The following is an 18,444-nucleotide window of genomic DNA, read 5'->3' as shown; positions in this document are numbered from 1 at the left end:
AAGTATGAAATTATACTCTCTAGTTGTTTAAAAAAAGCATCTTTAATAATCATGATCTATTGAAGATATAGATTATTAAGCTTGTACAGTATTCTTGTGTAATAGTTGGTGAGGCCATTAGTGGAGATATACTTGACTGCCAACTTACCTTGTACCCAGTTTTTTATCAACCTTCTTATGATAATTATTAATTCCATTATCTTACTGGGTATTCCAACAATATCCATCGTCCTCTCTACATGATCCACTTGCTACTTTTACTCACATCTTATTAAATCTATCACTCTTGTTTTTATACATTTTTATCCCTCCTAATTAATGGAATGAAACACAGTTATACCTTACTAGCGTGAATGTAGATGTAGTTGTTCCTCACTTGAGACTTAAATATGAAGTGATGTTTAGGTTTGATCACATCCCAGTCAAAACCTTGGACTTTTGTGTAAAACTTCCATCCCAGCTGAGGGAAGACTTTTTCTTTTATAAAATTATGGTGTAATGGATATTCTTATCTTGAACATCACTTAACAGTATGAATGTGTAACTATAATTAATATCTCTCCTTTTGACAGATTCAGCCTTCACACCTCGTTCAGGTACTCACGTTGCCCGGCCTCTGTCTCGAGCTCTCAGTTCTCCCCTCGTCACTCTCTCTCCACAAGGTTCTCCACAGGAACCCATAAATATAAACAAACAGGTAAATACAGTATTGAGCCCATACATTAATCTGTCCTTGGGATTTTGCTGTATTTTACTTTTGATGAAATATAACATCCCAACAGTATATTATTGTTGCTCAGTCACTCAAAGTGGGTACACTATTTTCAGAAATACTGGGAGATATCCATTCCATGATTAAATTAGGTGTAGTATAGTTCGAACACATACCTACCTATCACCATATTCTTTTCCTAACTTAAAGTTGCATTATTCAATCATGAAACCTCACAGGGAAGCACAAAATTTCTGCTTCTCATGTTTAAAATTACTATTATTATTTCAGGGAGCAACAACAGGTTTTGCATACGACAATTTGATGCTGAAACACCAGTGTTACTGTGGTGACAATTCCCACCATCCTGAACATGGAGGTCGTCTGCAGTCAATAATGGCCAGATTGCAAGAGACGGGACTAATTCATCGATGCCATAGACTAAGGACAAGAAAAGCTACTTTAGAGGAAATTCAGTCCTGCCATAGTGAGGCTCACACACTGCTATTTGGTAAGTTTCATAGCTCAGCAGAGTCAGTTGAAATAAGTGTTCATTCTAATGTTATATAACAAAAAAAAATTTGTTTTCATGCACTTTGTTTGCTGATAATTATTATTGAGAGACATATGTGAATGTTTAGGAATGTGCTGCAATAATAGAGTTTATAGACTAACACTGTGAACTCCTCTTTTGTGGATTTTAAATAAGACTGCCTTGAGTGTTAGAAAAGTGTATCACACTGAGCAAGGAACTTTAAACATATTTGTGTATGCATAGGTTGAAACTTTTACAATTGAAGAAAACTCAGAACTGAATCATTAATTTCTCTACAGGAACCAATCCTTGGAACCGACAGCATTTAGACATGAGTAAATTTTCTGAATTGCCCATTAAGAGTTTTGTCCGGCTTCATTGTGGTGGAGTCGGCGTCGACTCTGACACAACCTGGAATGACACACACACATCGTCTGCTGCGAGAATGGCTGCTGGCTGTGTTGTAGACTTAGCATATAAAGGTATTGTACTTTTTAGCTTTGGAATGGCAATATAAAGTCATTGCTTAACTTTGATGCACTGAATGGTGTATTGTACTGTGTAGGGTTTAATATCCTGTGTATTTGTTTTATTTTATTGTTTTGTAGAAATTCTGTTGCTTTACAAAAATTGTCTTTTACAGTTGCCACTGGTGAACTGCGTAATGGGTTTGCTCTAGTGCGACCACCTGGCCACCACGCGGAGCATCAGCAGGCCATGGGCTTCTGCTTTTTTAACTCCATTGCAATTGCTGCACGACAACTACATCAAAAGCTTAACTTGGAAAAAATCCTCATTATTGACTGGGTAAGCTAACAAGAGTGATAGTTTAAAATTATGAAGTTATTGTTAAGGAACTGGGATGATAATGATAATCATAAATGTATCACTTGTACTGTATGTGTTTATATATAAAGTAAAATTACATTAGCTTCATTGTTTGCTATATATATATATATATATATATATATATATATATATATATATATATATATATATATATATATATATATATATATATATATATATATATATATATATATATATATATATATATATATATATATATATATATATATATATATATATATATATATATATATATATATATATATATATATATATATATATATTACTTGCACAATAGTAATTTGATATAATTCTTATGCACTCTTTTTTACTTTGCCAGGATGTTCACCATGGGAATGGTACCCAGTCTATGTTTTATGATGACCCACACATCCTATACATTTCCATGCATCGCTATGATGACGGGAGCTTCTTTCCTGGCACTGGCGCTCCAACTGAGGTAACTTATTCATCTCTATGTAGTGTATGTCTGAATAAGAGAGAATTACACAACAGATTCTGGCAAAAGCAAAACAAAACTATTAAGAAAAGTACAGTATATCTTTACAGGTAAAAAAAGCTTACAAATAGAACAGGTTTCTCTATGATTAATGTTGAACTAAATCAAGGACTTGATATGGAAAGAAACTTTGTTAATATTTAGTGTTATCCATCTCTATCTATTGTCTTCACTGAAATAAGAAAAGGACTTTGAATTTTGGGGGGTTCTGACTCCTCACAGTAGGATCTTTCATGAGCAAACTCAAGTGGTGCAGCTTGGTGATGCTAATGGCAGGTTTTCCATTAATTAAAAGTAAAAATTTTCTAAAGACCAGCCAGAGGTAGTATGTGTTAGTGGAGGGTCCACAAGTGAGAAGGCTTACTATATATAATTATTTTCTTTGTGTATTTACAGGTTGGTGAGGGTGACGGATATGGCTTTAATGTAAATATTGCCTACTCAGGCGGCCTCTCTCCTCCAATGGGTGATGCAGAATACATGGCTGCTTTCAGAAGCATCGTTATGCCAATTGCTAAGGTAAGAAAAATTTAAATTCAAACATTTAAATGACAAATAGTATTAACACCCTCTTCTTGTGTCACTTTCTTTAGCAAGATGATGAAAGCTCAAACCATAGAAAATGTTAGATTTTGTAAAAGGATGCTGATGAATTGTAGGTTTGGGCCAGGAGCAGAGAATGAGTGTGTGTGAAACATTTGTGTCACAACAATGTTTTAGACCCAACCAACCTTCATTGTATGGAAGTCTCACCTTACAAGAGTAGGGAATTACTAAGAGATGTTTGCATATATTTTTCAAGACGAGTGATTTATTATTGTGACGTAACTCATAATAAATACAAGTTTGAAATTGAAGGGGAAAGAATAATTAGGTTAAGAATTACACTACACCAGTTGGGTATTAGCAAGAAAATTTACATGACTTTTGTATAAGCTTTTGCAAGTTGTTGATTAACTTGCTGTGGTCACTCATAAGTTGTATACTAATGTTGCTGTATAATCTCACAAATACTTTAAATGGCCACAGGTGCTTAATATAACACCAGGTGTTTCATTCTTGCTCATAATGATCCCAGGTATATGACAAGTACTCATAATGATACCAATTGACTCATAGGGGCTCATGATGAGCCAAAGTGAATCACAGGTGCTCATAAGAGAGTCAGGTGACTCAAATGTGTTCTTGATGACACCAAGCGACTGACATGGGTTCATAATGTCACCCGGTTGTTCAAAGTAATGCTATATGACTCAGATATGCTCACAATGACTGATTGACTCACTGGTGCTCCTAAGTGTCTCACAGGTGTTCATGATGATACCAAGTCACTCATAAGTGCTTGTAATGATACCAAGTGATTCAGAATTGCTTATAATGACCCTTTATCTTTTTTACTAGGACTTTGATCCAGACATAGTGTTAGTGAGTGCAGGCTTTGATGCAGCTGATGGTCACCCATCACCTCTGGGTGGCTACAAGGTGTCTGCCAGCTGTTTTGGAAACATGACCAAGCAATTGATGAGTCTTGCTAGAGGCAAGGTAGGTGCTGGCCCTTTTTGTAATCTATTAGGTACTGTAATATGCAGTAGTATTAAGATAACTATACAAGGTAATATGTTCTACAGTTTGTGAATGTACTACCTGTAGTACAGTATCTTATTTAGAGAGGCCTAATTATGAAAAACAATTTTATCTCTATGGTGTTGCTTATCCTGAATTGATGACCCACACTGCTGTCCACTTGTGTGTTATCTGGCTCTATGGATGTTACTTGTTACACATATCTTCATTGTTTGTCTTTTGCACATGTACAGTATTCCATAATATGCTTCATCAGATGAAATTTATACACAGTAAGTTAATGAAAGGATGCTTTCATATTTTAGAACAATGTTGTACATTCAATCAAATATCAGTTCATATTATTACAATGGTAGATACAAATATAATTTGTGTACTGTGTTTATTATATCCTAAAAGTGGTATAATTTTTTTTTCAGGTGGTTTTAGCTCTTGAGGGAGGCTACAACTTGGCTAGCATCTGTGATGCAACAGAGGCATGTGTGCGAACACTTACTAGTGATGATCCTCCACCTCTCTCAGAACATGAAATGACAAGACCACCTTGTCAAAATGCTATTGAAACATTACAAAACGTGATAGCTGTTCAGGTAAGTGGAGTATATCTATCATTAAAATAGGAGGTTATATCCCATCTAATGCTCATGTAGCACACCATAAGCATCACACGTTTCACAAACAATTTTTTTTTCCAATTGATATGATCCTGTAGATAGAAGACTTACAGTGAACAGGAGGACTACTATTAATGCACAACCATTGTACTATTCTTGATATTTACAATCATAGGTTCATTGGTATGTTAGAACCTTCCCTGCAAATTGAGTTGTGTGTATGTGTGTGTGTGTGTGTGTGTGTGTGCGCAACAATTAAGTAAACATGTTAATTGTGTTCTCCTAACAGAGCGGTCATTGGCCAGTGGTGCGGCGGCAGAGTGGGATGATAGCACTCTCTATGGTGGATGCTCAAGGACGTGAGGAAGAGCAGGAGACAGTCTCTGCTATGGCCTCACTTAGGGTTGATCCTCAGAATCCACAATCTCAGTATGTATAATTCTGTGTTAAGAAAATTGATGAATGGAGTAAATGACAGAGGTGGTATAGCAGTACTGTACATGTATGACTGAATATACTACATATATGATTACTTGTGTTGTGTAATGAAGACCTGACAGAGGTGAAATAGCAGTACATGTATCGCTGAATATACTACATACATGGTTACTTGTGTTGTGTAATGAAGACCTGACAGAGGTGAAATAGCAGTACATGTATCACTGAATATACTACATACATGGTTACTTGTGTTGTGTAATCAAGACCTGCTATTGTTTAGATATTATCTTTTGAATTTGTGGTCTAATTTATCAAAATTATATTGTGAGTTATTTATGTATATCAGAAAAATGGAGAAGTCTATTTACCTATCTACCTGAGTGTCTAAGCTTTTCCTTGTGTGAGCATAATGCTGGTGTTATTAGATATATGTCTTGAATATGTAACATTACTTGGTTGAAATGCAAAACACCAACGTCAAGTTTCTTTGTCAAAAATTTAGTTAGGTTTTGTAGGTCAGGTGAACATATTATATACCATTTGTAGTTCAGGTATCCTCAATTTTCTATAGGGTTGTGTTCCTGAAACCTCAACGTAAATCACAAGCCTTTTAACATAGGTTTCAATGGGATATGTTCCTGGCCTGTCCGACACAGACACATAACACAGAAAAAACGATCCAATACTAATTAGATAAATATTAGATATCAGACTGACGGCACAGCTCTTTCTCCTTCACACTGAGAGACTCTGCTACAGAAGATCAGTGTGGTCTAGAAATTGTCATACACTTTTTATCATCTAATTGAAAATTTGAAAGGATTAAGAAGTGATGTTTGGTTCCTCAAAAGTCACAGTGCAAGAGATAGTTTTTGTTTGTTTCCAGTTGAAAATAATAGTCCAGTACTGTACATGCATTCCCAAAGGTGTGCAGATGAGTCATGTATTTGACATTGGATAATAAGACATCTTTCAGTCTTATCCTCTTCATCATGTACCAATCCATTTATATGTGTCTGTTGTGTGAGTTAGAGGAAGTTTCCCATTATAGTATGGAGCTTACCATGCTATTATTATCATAAATAATTTGTAATACCAAAGCAATACTCATTACACATCATTCAGTAACCTGTGTTTGTTATCAGTGAAGGAGAAGTGATCCTCCCTCTGAAGTATTCCTAATATGCACCTCTAACTAATATTCATTTACTTTGTACTGTATTATCCTCCTTAGTAGCATTATTTGATACTCTTAAAAAAAATTAATTAAGGTAATCTTAACCATTTGTAGAGAATGAAACTCCTTAATCAATCAGACTTTACAGTACAGTATTGATTCAAACCTTAGCTTGGAAGACTGGAAACAGTGACATTCACTTTATTCAGTGTACTTATATCTTCCATTTACCAAACAGGATCCATTAATCTTTATTCTCTTTCATAAAGCTGTACTGTATATGAAAGAGTTCGTTTTTCTTGTTTCATTTTTCAACAAACAGTGTAAGAGTATTGCATCCTGTGTGACCTTCGTGTGAGATATGTCTTTCCATCCACTATGGTAAGAGAAGTTTTGTCCTCTGATGAAGACTTTTTTACGATATCTGATCAAGGAGATGAAGAATCCTGACTGTATGGCATTAGGCAGTATACACTATAAGGTGAATCACATTTGGAAGAGTTTTCCAGTTACCGGAGTAGATGTTTTTTCATTAGTTGTTAACAAATGATCTCCATTCTGTTTCTGACTAGCTTAGAATCTCATAGGTCCTTCATGATGATCTATAGGTGATGAATGATGGACAACTTTGTTTTGGACCAAGTGAGGGACCTGGAGCCCCTCACACCTCCGTTATTGGAGTTTTATATTGATAGGAACTGAAGACATAGAAATACATGTGTACGTACTGTATATAATTTGTCTTATTAATGAAGAGGGCTCGCAGTGTTACAGATAATGAACGAGAGTTGAATTGTTTTACTTTGATTAACATGAGCCTTCCCTGGACTGTTTTAACCATTGTTTAATGGAAATTTGTTTGGGAAAGAATAAATATGTATCCATTTACATTTGTAGAGTATAACCCTACATTAGACTATGCACTGTACAGTACTCTATCTGCAATTATTGTGTTTAGGAGTGTTCTTAAAGGTCACATTCATTTGCTTCCCTCATTCATGTTGCAGGATTTAATTTTTTCGTTTTCACTAATCTCCAGTACGATTTTGTCATTGAATAAAGTGAAGGGTGATGTGATGATTTTAGTTGATGGCTTAACTTTCTTGGAATAAAGGAAAGCCCAAAAGAATTAAAGAAATTTCATAATTTTCAATACTGTATAATGATTGATAAGATTTTCCCTTTAAGAACTAGTACAACACTATTGGCCTAATTTTGGGATATTGGTTTGAAATAGTTAGGATTATCTTTACATTGAAGAAAATACCAGAGTTGATGTAAGATTTTTTGTACTGTCAAGACATAACATATACTTTTGTGATATTCATAGTTACTTATTTTATTTCTTACCAGTTTAAAATGTAAAGTAAAAGTGGATATCCAACATTATAAGGATATTTATCTTTACAGAAGCCCAGAACCACCTCCACAAAATTCAGCCACTGAAAACACCAATGATGAAGAGGAGCCAATGGAAGAGGATACTGAAGTAAAGTAACAGACAATAAAATTTAAATAATAAGAGCATTTATGAGTCCTGGAAGATGTGGATCCAGTGAAGCTCTACTACCATTTCCAGGCCTCTGTCGCCTCCTCCCAGAAACTGCGAAAGCGGTCAACTGTGCTTGCATTTCAGAGCACTGCCCAAGTTACCTCTCTAATGATGGGTTATTGGGTGTGTCTCTTAGCCGAGTGACCAGTGATATTTAGTGTTAATTGTTCCAGTGTGGTAGATGTATATACATCTGCGGTGATGAAAACTGTAATATGTAAGCAGTGGTGGTCTGTGGTGATAATGTCGAGTGGTCCTGACGCTTGACAGCAGTGTCTAAGACAGTCCCCAGGTTGGGTAGAGCACTGTAACTTTATCAGGCAATGATGTGAGTCATGATGTGATGTCTGCCCAGTGTTCGCATGTGGGCTTGTTCGACGAACCAAAGATTAGCTAGATTTTTATGATGTGCATACACGGTGTCTTAAATTTCTTAAGGTTGTAGTGTTCCATAGGTAGACAGACTGGACAACCAGTTGTATTTATTGCTGAACCACATTTATTTTCATTACATATTATCGAAGAGTAAGTTTGTATGTACTGCTGGTAGGCAGTTTCCTGACTGAATGTGCAGCCCAGTGCAAATGTATCTCAGAATGTTATGTACCATTGGACCAGCCTCCAGCTAAATCATGACACCTTAATCAATACTTGTGCCAACCACTTAACAGAGGTTTTCTGTTGACAAACTTAACTTTGAAGATGTTGTTAGTATTCATATAGTGTTTAGTAGATAAATGTATAATAAACATATATATATTATATATATTCAATTTTATGTATTTCAGATTTTATTTGTTCACCTCACCTGATGGTGTAAATTCATGTCACTTCAGTGCACAAAAACATGTTACTTGCAAGCCTTACTTGTTAGCGGGAAGGTTGGGTGGTACCCGCTTGTAAAAGAATGGACATGTCATCATGGAGTTCCCGAGTGATATCGAGGTGTAGGATCGGCTAGATCCCCATTTCGTGCAAATCGGGTTACAGTGCTCCTCTTTCCACACTACTGCCTTTCTGTATCTCATCACCCAGTGTAAACTCTAACCATAGAGGCCAAATTATCTGGAGGGTGAGGGACCCACTGCCTTGCTGGGACTTGTACAATTTAGCACTTCTTTTACACCAGGCTCATGAGCGCTAGTCAGAATCACAACCCCTTGTCCACTGTCATTGAGGCCTCAAGATATGTGTTCTGGTATTGAGCTCAAAGCTCTATGGTAAAGAGCCAGCCAGTCATGGGGTTTCAGGAAGGCTTGAGTGACCCACCCGTACCCTGTATCTTGTCCTTGTATGGCCACGGTGTCCCATAATAAACTGGCATATGTTCAAAAGGTTTAGTACATTTCTTATCCTAATGACATCCAAAAATTACCACTAATATGACATTCAGTTTCCTTTCTTGCTCATAGCTCTCTCTCTCTCCTTCCTGTGGCCATCATAGTCAACTGCCTCTCTCCCTTGTGGCCAACCTACCTTGGTTTATAATTTATCAGTCATGTCACTGTCAGTCTCATTGTTTCTCACATCATATTTGTTCAAGATATTCAGTTCAAAATGTTGCTTATTGTTCACTCATCCAAAGTCTTTCAATTTACTGAATTGATATAAATATGCCCACTTATAATCTCCTTAAAGTCTGTAAAATAAATCTCAAAGAAATTAAATTACTAAATGATTACATTATTTTTATACTGTACTGTATAATATAAAACTTGTTGATGGTATCTATGCATATTTGTTTAAAGTTGATCACAGCTCTATGACTTAATTGTTTGAAAGTGTAACCCATAACCGGTTCCTATGTCCGCGCACTCACTCTAGTAGAAACTTATACAGTACATTTTCTATCTCGAGTACAGTACTGTATAGGTAGGTAGTAGGGAGCTATCAAACAGGTCATCCCCCACCTCAGATACTTGCCAGATATGTCTGTATCCTCAACGTCGACGATACTCGTGTGGATGAGGAAGAACGTTGGATGGATATATTTTCAACCTGTTCACTATCCCTGTGATGAATTTTAGGGAGAAGTGCGGCTGAACGTATTCTTCAGTAGGTCACGCTGGGCTGAAAGATCCTGATTGGTCGACAGACATACGGGAATTTCTAGAATCAGTTTTTGATTAATCTCAATGGAAATATTTGCAAATAATTTACTGAGGATTTATTTTAATATTTGAGAAATATATATATATATATATATATATATATATATATATATATATATATATATATATATATATATATATATATATATATATATATATATATATATATATATATATATATATATATATATATATATATATATATATATATATATATATATATATATATATATATATATATATATATATATATATATATATATATATATATATAGTAAAATGTCAGATTCTGCATAGTTTCCATGTTACAATTCATTTAAGATGTTGTATTAATGAGAGTGAATTTGATGCGAAACTCCCTCTGTAACTGCCTTTATCTCATTCGGTCGTACACGGTCCCTGTCTCATAGCACCTGTGTCAGCCATCTGTGTCACTGTTTCCTATCTCATTGCACCTGTATCAGCCATCTGTATCACTGGTCCCTGTCTCATTGCATCTGTGTCCGCCATCTGTATCACGCTGTACTGCTGTACATAAGACATCTGTGAATAAATTATTACAAAAACCTACACGGGTTTCACATCAAATTCACTACACTGTATTTTTAGTGGATCTGCCATACTTATATATTCAGGAGGACATCATGACACAAGAATTGGTATTCTGACTTTAGCCTGAGAGGCCAAATTTGCCTCAAGCACAGTGCCCAGTAATGGACTTTCAATGTGAGAGGGTGATTGAAAAACTAATTTCTTTTCAGAAAAATTTTAGAACCCTATCTTGTCCCATTAAGAATAGTTATCTTCAGTGTCTGAGCAATGCAAAATGAACTGATTACTATTAATGAATTTGACTTTGATATTCTTTGTATAACTGCAACCCAGTTGTTTGAGTTAGGAATAAACTTTAGTAAAGCTGCTCTTGATGAAACTCCTTCATTAGTTTATATACTGTTATCATCAAGGATAGAAACTCCTGCTGGTGGAGTGGCATTGATATATTCTTTGACCCTATTAAACATTAGGTAATTGCCTGGTAATATAGTCAGGTCTTTCTTTGAGATTATCAAAGTTTCTACTAACTTTATCTTCATGTTATTAGTGGCTGTCTTTTACCATGCTGCCATCCAGACACTGATTGTGAGTTTATGGAAGAATTTGGTTCCTTTAAACTTTGGGGGGAAAGAATTTTAAACTACTCATTTGCAGGGCCTTCAATCATTGGATGGATGGCTCTTTGTCAAGGCCTCATTTTTCTGAATTTCTGGAGTAGATGAATTTTCACAAATTGTGTCTGTTCCTGTATGTCTTAGGTTATACTGTATACAAAACCATGTTTTATCTCGGAGTGACTCTGATTATGTTGAAGAATATAGACATCACTCTGATAAGTATTAATATGTCAGATCCTGCTGTGGTTACTCTCAGTTTAGACCATTCCAGTCCTCCCTCATACATTGAGTCAATCACATTTGGAAACATTGCAACATTTACTAGACTAAAATAGCACAAGAAATTAAACATTTGTAAATACAGTTGATGTCTCTACTCTATCTGGTGAGGACTCATAATAACTTTTTTCATATATATTTAGATTATTTTTGTTGAATATGTGGTGACTCCCCTTGGTATGGTTTTGCTGAAGTCTTCCTACATGAGCAGAGTGTATTAAAGCTGGATGAAAATGATATGAACAAAACATTGATGCCTATTGATTAGAGTGCTATATTGTATCTGTCAGCACAAAGGGTTGTTGCTGCTCTAATTTTATACTGCAAAACAGAATATTACAATCATGAAGTTACATTTGAAGGTGTGGTAATTAGCATAAAATATGTGCACTTTTGAACAATTTGTTAAGGTCAAGTTATCCCTGCTACCTTCCTCTGCTTCAGGTCCATATCTTGCATCGGGTTTCTTTGTTTCAAAGATTTTGTCTCGGAAATGAGCTTGATTGGGTTTCGGTCTGCATTTTGCCATATTCTCCATTTCATCTTTTCACACATTTGGAGTGTTCAAAGGTCTTGACTATACAGTACTGTACAGTCAACCCTCGCTTTACGCGGTCCCACTTTACGCGTTTCCACATTTACGCGGTACCCTGCCGAAACCGGAATGCTCACTTTCTGCGGTGCGTGTACCCCTTTACGCGGAGAGCGGCTGGCGAGCCGCGCCATTTTTGGATCCAAACCTCCCGCCATCCGCCATGTTGTGTAAGCGGCGCGAGTAGGTTGCGCAGTGTGTGTCTTTGTTGCGTTATCAGTGACGTCATATGACGTATCGGACTGTAATTGGGCCATGCATCCTTACCTCCCTCCGCTGCTAGCTGTGATTGGTTTAAAGTAATATGACGTGTCCACCCGTGGGAGGGAGGAAGGAAAGACGACTCGACCTAGCCGCGGCAGTTTCATCCCTCCAGGCCACACCGTGAATACCTGATCCCATTGTTCTGTAAAATGGCTTCCGCCGGACCACCGCCCCCAGAGAGAAACCTTTCCTTACCTGGACCCAGCCGCCCTAAGCCAAAGAAGACACGACATTCCTTAAGCTATGAAATTAAGTATAAGATCATACAAGAGTTGGAGAAAGGAACAAGACAGGTTGATCTCGCGCGCCAGCATGGTGTTAACGAGTCTACGATGAGGACAATTAAGAAGGATGCAGCCAAGATAAAGGAGCACATGAACATCACAAAGTCTACAGGTGCTTCTATGATCAAGTATTGCCACAACCAAGTGCTTCTCAAGACAGAAAAATTACTTGTGAGCTACTTGGTGCGTCAGGCGCGACGTAACATGGCGGTAGATACGCGCTCAGTTAAGGAGTACGCACGTGAACTGTATGCTGCAGTGTCACGAAAGATGGGAATTACAGAGCCCAAGCCCTTTAATGCTTCCTCTGGGTGGTTACAGAGGTTTAAGAAGAGAAACAAGATCACCAATATCAACATTGGTGGTGAAGAAGCTAGTGCTGACCGTGTTGCGGCTAGGGAATTTCCTCCGTTTTTACGTGAGATTATGGAGGAAGGACAGTACACCGACGACCAGGTGTTTAACATGGACGAATCTGGTCTTTTTTGGAAAAAACTACCTTCCAAGACCTTCGTTGTGAAGAATGCCAGCAAGTGTCGGGGCCGGAAGTTGCAGAAGGAGCGCATCACCGTTCTGTTTACCACCAATGCCTCCGGTACCTGTAAGCTCAAGTTATCGATGATCCACACAGCACGCAAGCCGCACGCCTACAAGAGCATGGACATGACCAAGCTAAATGTCCACTGGCTGACCGCTCGTAAGGCGTGGATGTTCTCTACTCTGTCCCTCTCCTGGTTTGATGACTGTTTCGTTCCCGATGCGAAGAAATTCTGTGAGCAACAGAATGTGCCATTCAAGATTTTGTTGCTGCTGGACAACACACCAGGACACTCGCCCCTACTGTTAGATCGTCACCCCAACGTAAAAGTTGTCTTCCTTCCTCCCACACTACATCTATATTACAGCCCATGGACCAAGAGTTAATCTGTAATGTAAAAGCTGCATTCTCTACTAAAAAATTCAAGCTCCTGAACGACTACACCAACACCAAGGAAGAGTTGCGTAACCTGAGTGACACCAACACCGATAGCAAGAGCGAAGACGACGAGGATCAACAGTTGGCAGAGCAAGAAGTACTTTTAAAACAATTCTGGAGAACATTCAACGTCAAGAAAGCTGTGGGCTTCTTGGTGGAGGCATGGGATCAGCTGTCTGTAGCAACTGTTCGTCACGCATGGAGACATGTGTTGCAAGGCATTCCGGCCGTTAGGCAGAGTAAATCTGTGACTGGTGAGGTTCAGACTGTTGCAGTAGCAGTGGACCTTGCCAGAGAAGCTGCGCAGAGCTTTACAGCTGCAGGCTTCTCCGAGACCACCAACGACGACATCCTGGAGGTGATAAGGGATCCTGATGTGACTACCGACGACATGGTAGATGATGATGACGTCAGTGAAGTAGTCTACATATTACTTAACAACCAACACCACCAATAACTTCCTGAGCTAATTGAGATATTCAGGAACGAACAATTCTTGGAAGCTGCTGACTCGGATCACATTAAACTCACGAAACTTCTAGGGATAATGTAAGTGCATTATATTCACTCTTCAGCAGCCATGTAATCTACTGTACTGTGTGTGTGTGTGTGTGTGTGTGTGTGTGTGTGTGTGTGTGTGTGTACAGAGTGATATAAAGACAATGAAAGAGGCCCAGCAGTATTGACCTCATTTGCAGCACTGCAGAGGTTGAAGAGGTTTGTGTTGCATGAGACATGGCAGTTGGGAGCTTCCATGGCCTCCCATTCTTAATACTGGAAGCACTCCTTGTTTACCACGCTGAAGAAACGTGAAAGGAGGTCACAAAAAAGAAAATCAGGCAGGAACTTCACCAGTGAACGAAAAAAGACTGTGTCAATGGCCTATTGAAACCCCCTTGGAGAGAGCAGCAAGGACCCATCCTGCCACCTCAGACTGGGAAGGCTGATATACTGTACTGTACTGGAATTTTTCACCTAATTTTTTGACAAATCTCCTTATGTGCTACTATAAGTTTTTGGTCTATACACCATCATGCAGACATGCTGCATAATTGAGTTTTTAATATTTGCCATGCAGCATAGAGAGGTGAGATAGAGGCCTTTGAAATGTGGTGTCACAGTCAAATGTTTAAATTACAGTACAGTGAGTACACAGTCTGAAAAGTAAATGTAGAAGTACTAAGGTCAACAAAAACTTTAAGAGAAATACTGTAGGTAGTAGGTAGCAGTAAAATGGCAGCGAAGGTGTGGCTATTGGGGGAGGCTGGAGGCCACGTTCAAAAAAAAAAAAATAGTAGGTAGTAGGCAGATACAGTACCAAACGGAGGTACTACCGCCTGGGAAGATATTGGAAGCATAACGTATTGTCTAATGGTAGACCCTGCTGCCATCTGTGACCAAGTCCCAGGTTGATGATCTGACTTTCTGCCTCATTTACACACAATTGCAGGGCCCAATTGTTTCTCTTTATTTGACAACACAACATACATATACTGTATTGTTTCTTACTCTTGATCTTTTTTCATTTGTGTATTTCTTTGTGCTTCATTATTATTATTATTATTATTACAGTGTTATTACTGTATTATCATTATTATTTTATTCTATTTTCAATTTTGTATTTTGCATTATATTTATTTTTACTTTGAATTATTATTATTATTATTATTATTACTATTACTACAGTGGTCCCTCGGTTAACGAACGCCTCAGTTAACGAAATTTCGGTTAACGAACTGCCTCCCATAAGATTCTTAAATTCGGTTAACGAACAAAAATTCAGTTAACGAATTTCTTACGAACCGACCTCAACATGTTTTCGCTTGCACTGGCCGGTCAACCAGCTTTAGTATTAGTCCGCCAATACATTAATCGGTTCTAGGGCTTAAATTCCTTACTATTTTAGTAAATATCAAGAAGTTTATACTATTCAATAATTTTAAAAGTTTAATATTATCTTTTTTAGTCATTTTAACAATTATTGAACATAATTGAAGGTAAAGAAACTAGTTTCTGGCGTGCCATCCAGCCTGTCAACACACCAGACAGGCGTTAGTCTCTCTCTCTTTTCAGTGGAGGTAACATCTTGCTTGAGACTCTCTTCAACTAAACTCTTTTTTTTCTGTGTTTCCAAGCAAATTATTGGTCATCTTGAAATTTATTTTACATATTGACAATATATAATGCAGTGCAGTGTTGATTTAAAGAAAATAATCTTGAATTACACCAAGAGAACTAAAATTTTATGGGTGAAATGGCAGCATGGGGTGACTTCTCTTGCACCCCAATGCCTTCTCTTCTTCCTTCTCCTCCACCCCCATTCTAATTCCCATCATCATCATCATCATCATCATCATCATCATCATCATCATCATCATCATCATCATCATCCAGGAGCCTTCTACATACACACCTCAAAGTAAGTGTACTTTTCTACCTTTGTTGTTGAATTTAGGCAATTTTCGGTGAGCTGGAACCAATTCCCGAAAAACCCATTGAAACAACCTGCTGGAACAGATTGTGTTCTTTAACCGAGGGATCACTGTACTACATTTTTGCCCTCCAGGCCCCTATGTGGGTCAGTGACTTGTGCCCGGGTGGGCTAATCCTTGTAAAAAAAAAGAAAAAAAATTAAATTTACTAAGAAAAATGATACTTTGGTCATATAATTACGGATGGAGTGGATAATAATAAATATTAATGGGTAAAGTTGAGGGTAGGAGGGACAGGGGAATACAGAGACTTTGATAGATGAATGAAATTATAAACTGGTTCCGAAAGAGGTGCAAAATCGAATCCAGGAAAAAAAGTTACAAGAAAAAAGTCATATAAAAAGACAAGGAAAAAATCTTAAGCTACGTGCAATGCCATCATGTATATATTGTGTTGTCAATGTGTACAAGTCATGACTTTTTTCCTGTGGACTCTATTTCCGTCCACCGCAAAATCTTGTAGGATTAGTAAAAACAGCCTAAAACCGTTTAGAGTGGAAGACTGTGGTCGCCAACCTTCAGATATGAGGACTGTACAATACTCTTTGATTCATTGATTAATTAAGATTTAATTAGTCGTTTATCAGTCCACTAGCCGTTCAGGCTGTTGATCCCTTTCGTTACTTTGTTATGAACTTTATTGGAGGAACCCATGTCTCGGCTGGGCTCGACCCCAGGACAAATAGAGGTTGTAGTGGCTCCTCCCCTACAACTTCCAACCGAGCTCCCGCACGCCTACCAGCCAGCGACGCTGGTAGACCTACTCCACACGTAGCAACGCCAGGATCTGAGTGCCGGGTACTTCTGGCATTCTCCTCTGTGATTGACTCTCGCTCTACACGCACCCCAAATCCTGATCCTCTTAAATTGTATAAATACGGCCACGCCTGTCCAGGAAGAGCAGCCACTTTACTTCATTATCATCATCATCAGGGAGGGCAGTCTACACTCGGCTGCTGGACCAGCAACACCTCTCACAGCTCCTCACCTAGTTACTCCTAAGCACTGCACTGTACAACAATATACATACAGAAAGCCCATCGTGAGTTTCTATCCTACCTCATTCCTGAGTGAAGGTATCTACATGTACGTACGTTTGTGTGCCCATACAAAGAGATAATAGACCACTAAAGAGAATTGACAACTGGCCACATACAGTACGCTACAAGGTGCTCACTTACCACTGTTCCCTGTATCACTTAACACCTATTAACATTTTTTACGGTATATGATTCGGTTGAATGTAGTCTAGGTTATTAGAAGTAATTTATCATAATATAGAAGCCAATAAATCAGTTTATTAACATTACCAAGTCCACTGTTCATTCATATCGCCTCGCTGCAACAGGCATATTTCTAGAGACGACTAGACATGATTTGGGTATATCAATTTGTACAGTGCAATATTATCAGTTACTCCTAGGCTATAATAACTTCGTCCAGGATATATATATATATATATATATATATATATATATATATATATTTAAATAGATCATTAACATAATAGCATTAATATGCACTGTACTAATGAAGCACAACGAGAACTGGGAATGTTTTACCAGACAATTTTACAAATCCAACTTCTCGGTCAGGCTATACTTTTATAATATTTTAATTTCATTTCTATTTCAGAACAGTAAAACATCGGTTGAGAACTATTTTAATTGAAGTGACAAATCAAAAATTATATTTTCATGTTCAAATTACAAAGGCGCGAATAGACGAAGCCTTAACGTCTGGTTTGTATACAAGGAGATGAGATGAGTCAGTGATACACTCCAAATACTTCAATGTTTATCTAACAACATCTGTATTTTTTGTGTCGATAATTATATCCTCCAGAAGCGTTCTTTATATTGTCTTTATATATAATGAATAAATGGTTATTGAATGTAGCAACTTTCCTATAGTAATCATAAAATTATTAGCACTGACCAGCAGGACACTAACCGTGTGTGTGCCTTGGGTGTTTCATTTGTACATTGTATATAAATTAACTAGCAAATCTCGTTAATTTCTGTTGATTTTATTGTCGTTTCTAATGAGAAATAAGCTAAAGATAAGCTACTCTTCTCATATCGTCATCATACACGTGATTTGTGTTTTGTGATCGCATTTCTTCATGAAAATCCTAATTTAATCTGTGTACACAAAAGAAAATACAGTTTTATCTATAATTGATAATATTTCTATGACAAGATTATAAACTACGTAATTGAATTTGTTCTAACATTATTTACGTAAGAATTGAGGGAGATGTGAGTTGTGTGTGTAAGGGTAACCGCTC

The 18,444-nt window shown here is 37.4% G+C and overlaps 1 protein-coding gene across 1 annotated transcript in view; it reads left to right on the top strand.

The window, feature by feature from the left end:
- Positions 1-9,318, top strand: part of LOC121859074 (histone deacetylase 4-like) — a gene marked incomplete at its 5' end in the record, with an annotated part of 37,231 nt that extends 27,913 nt beyond the window's left edge. Inside the window, 10 exon segments of the mRNA XM_042355747.1 lie at positions 573-697; positions 1,004-1,223; positions 1,547-1,729; positions 1,891-2,054; positions 2,437-2,556; positions 3,013-3,135; positions 4,018-4,158; positions 4,620-4,790; positions 5,104-5,243; positions 7,843-9,318. Coding sequence (XP_042211681.1) covers positions 573-697; positions 1,004-1,223; positions 1,547-1,729; positions 1,891-2,054; positions 2,437-2,556; positions 3,013-3,135; positions 4,018-4,158; positions 4,620-4,790; positions 5,104-5,243; positions 7,843-7,930 — 1,475 coding nt within the window.
- Positions 9,319-18,444: the final 9,126 nt, after the last annotated feature.

This window comes from Homarus americanus, unplaced genomic scaffold (genome assembly GCF_018991925.1).
Source record: "Homarus americanus isolate GMGI-L3 unplaced genomic scaffold, GMGI_Hamer_2.0 scaffold5773, whole genome shotgun sequence".
Classification (NCBI taxonomy): Eukaryota; Metazoa; Arthropoda; class Malacostraca; order Decapoda; family Nephropidae; genus Homarus; species Homarus americanus.
The sequence above is the reverse complement of the archived record's forward strand: the minus strand, read 5'-3'. Positions and strand labels throughout refer to the sequence as shown.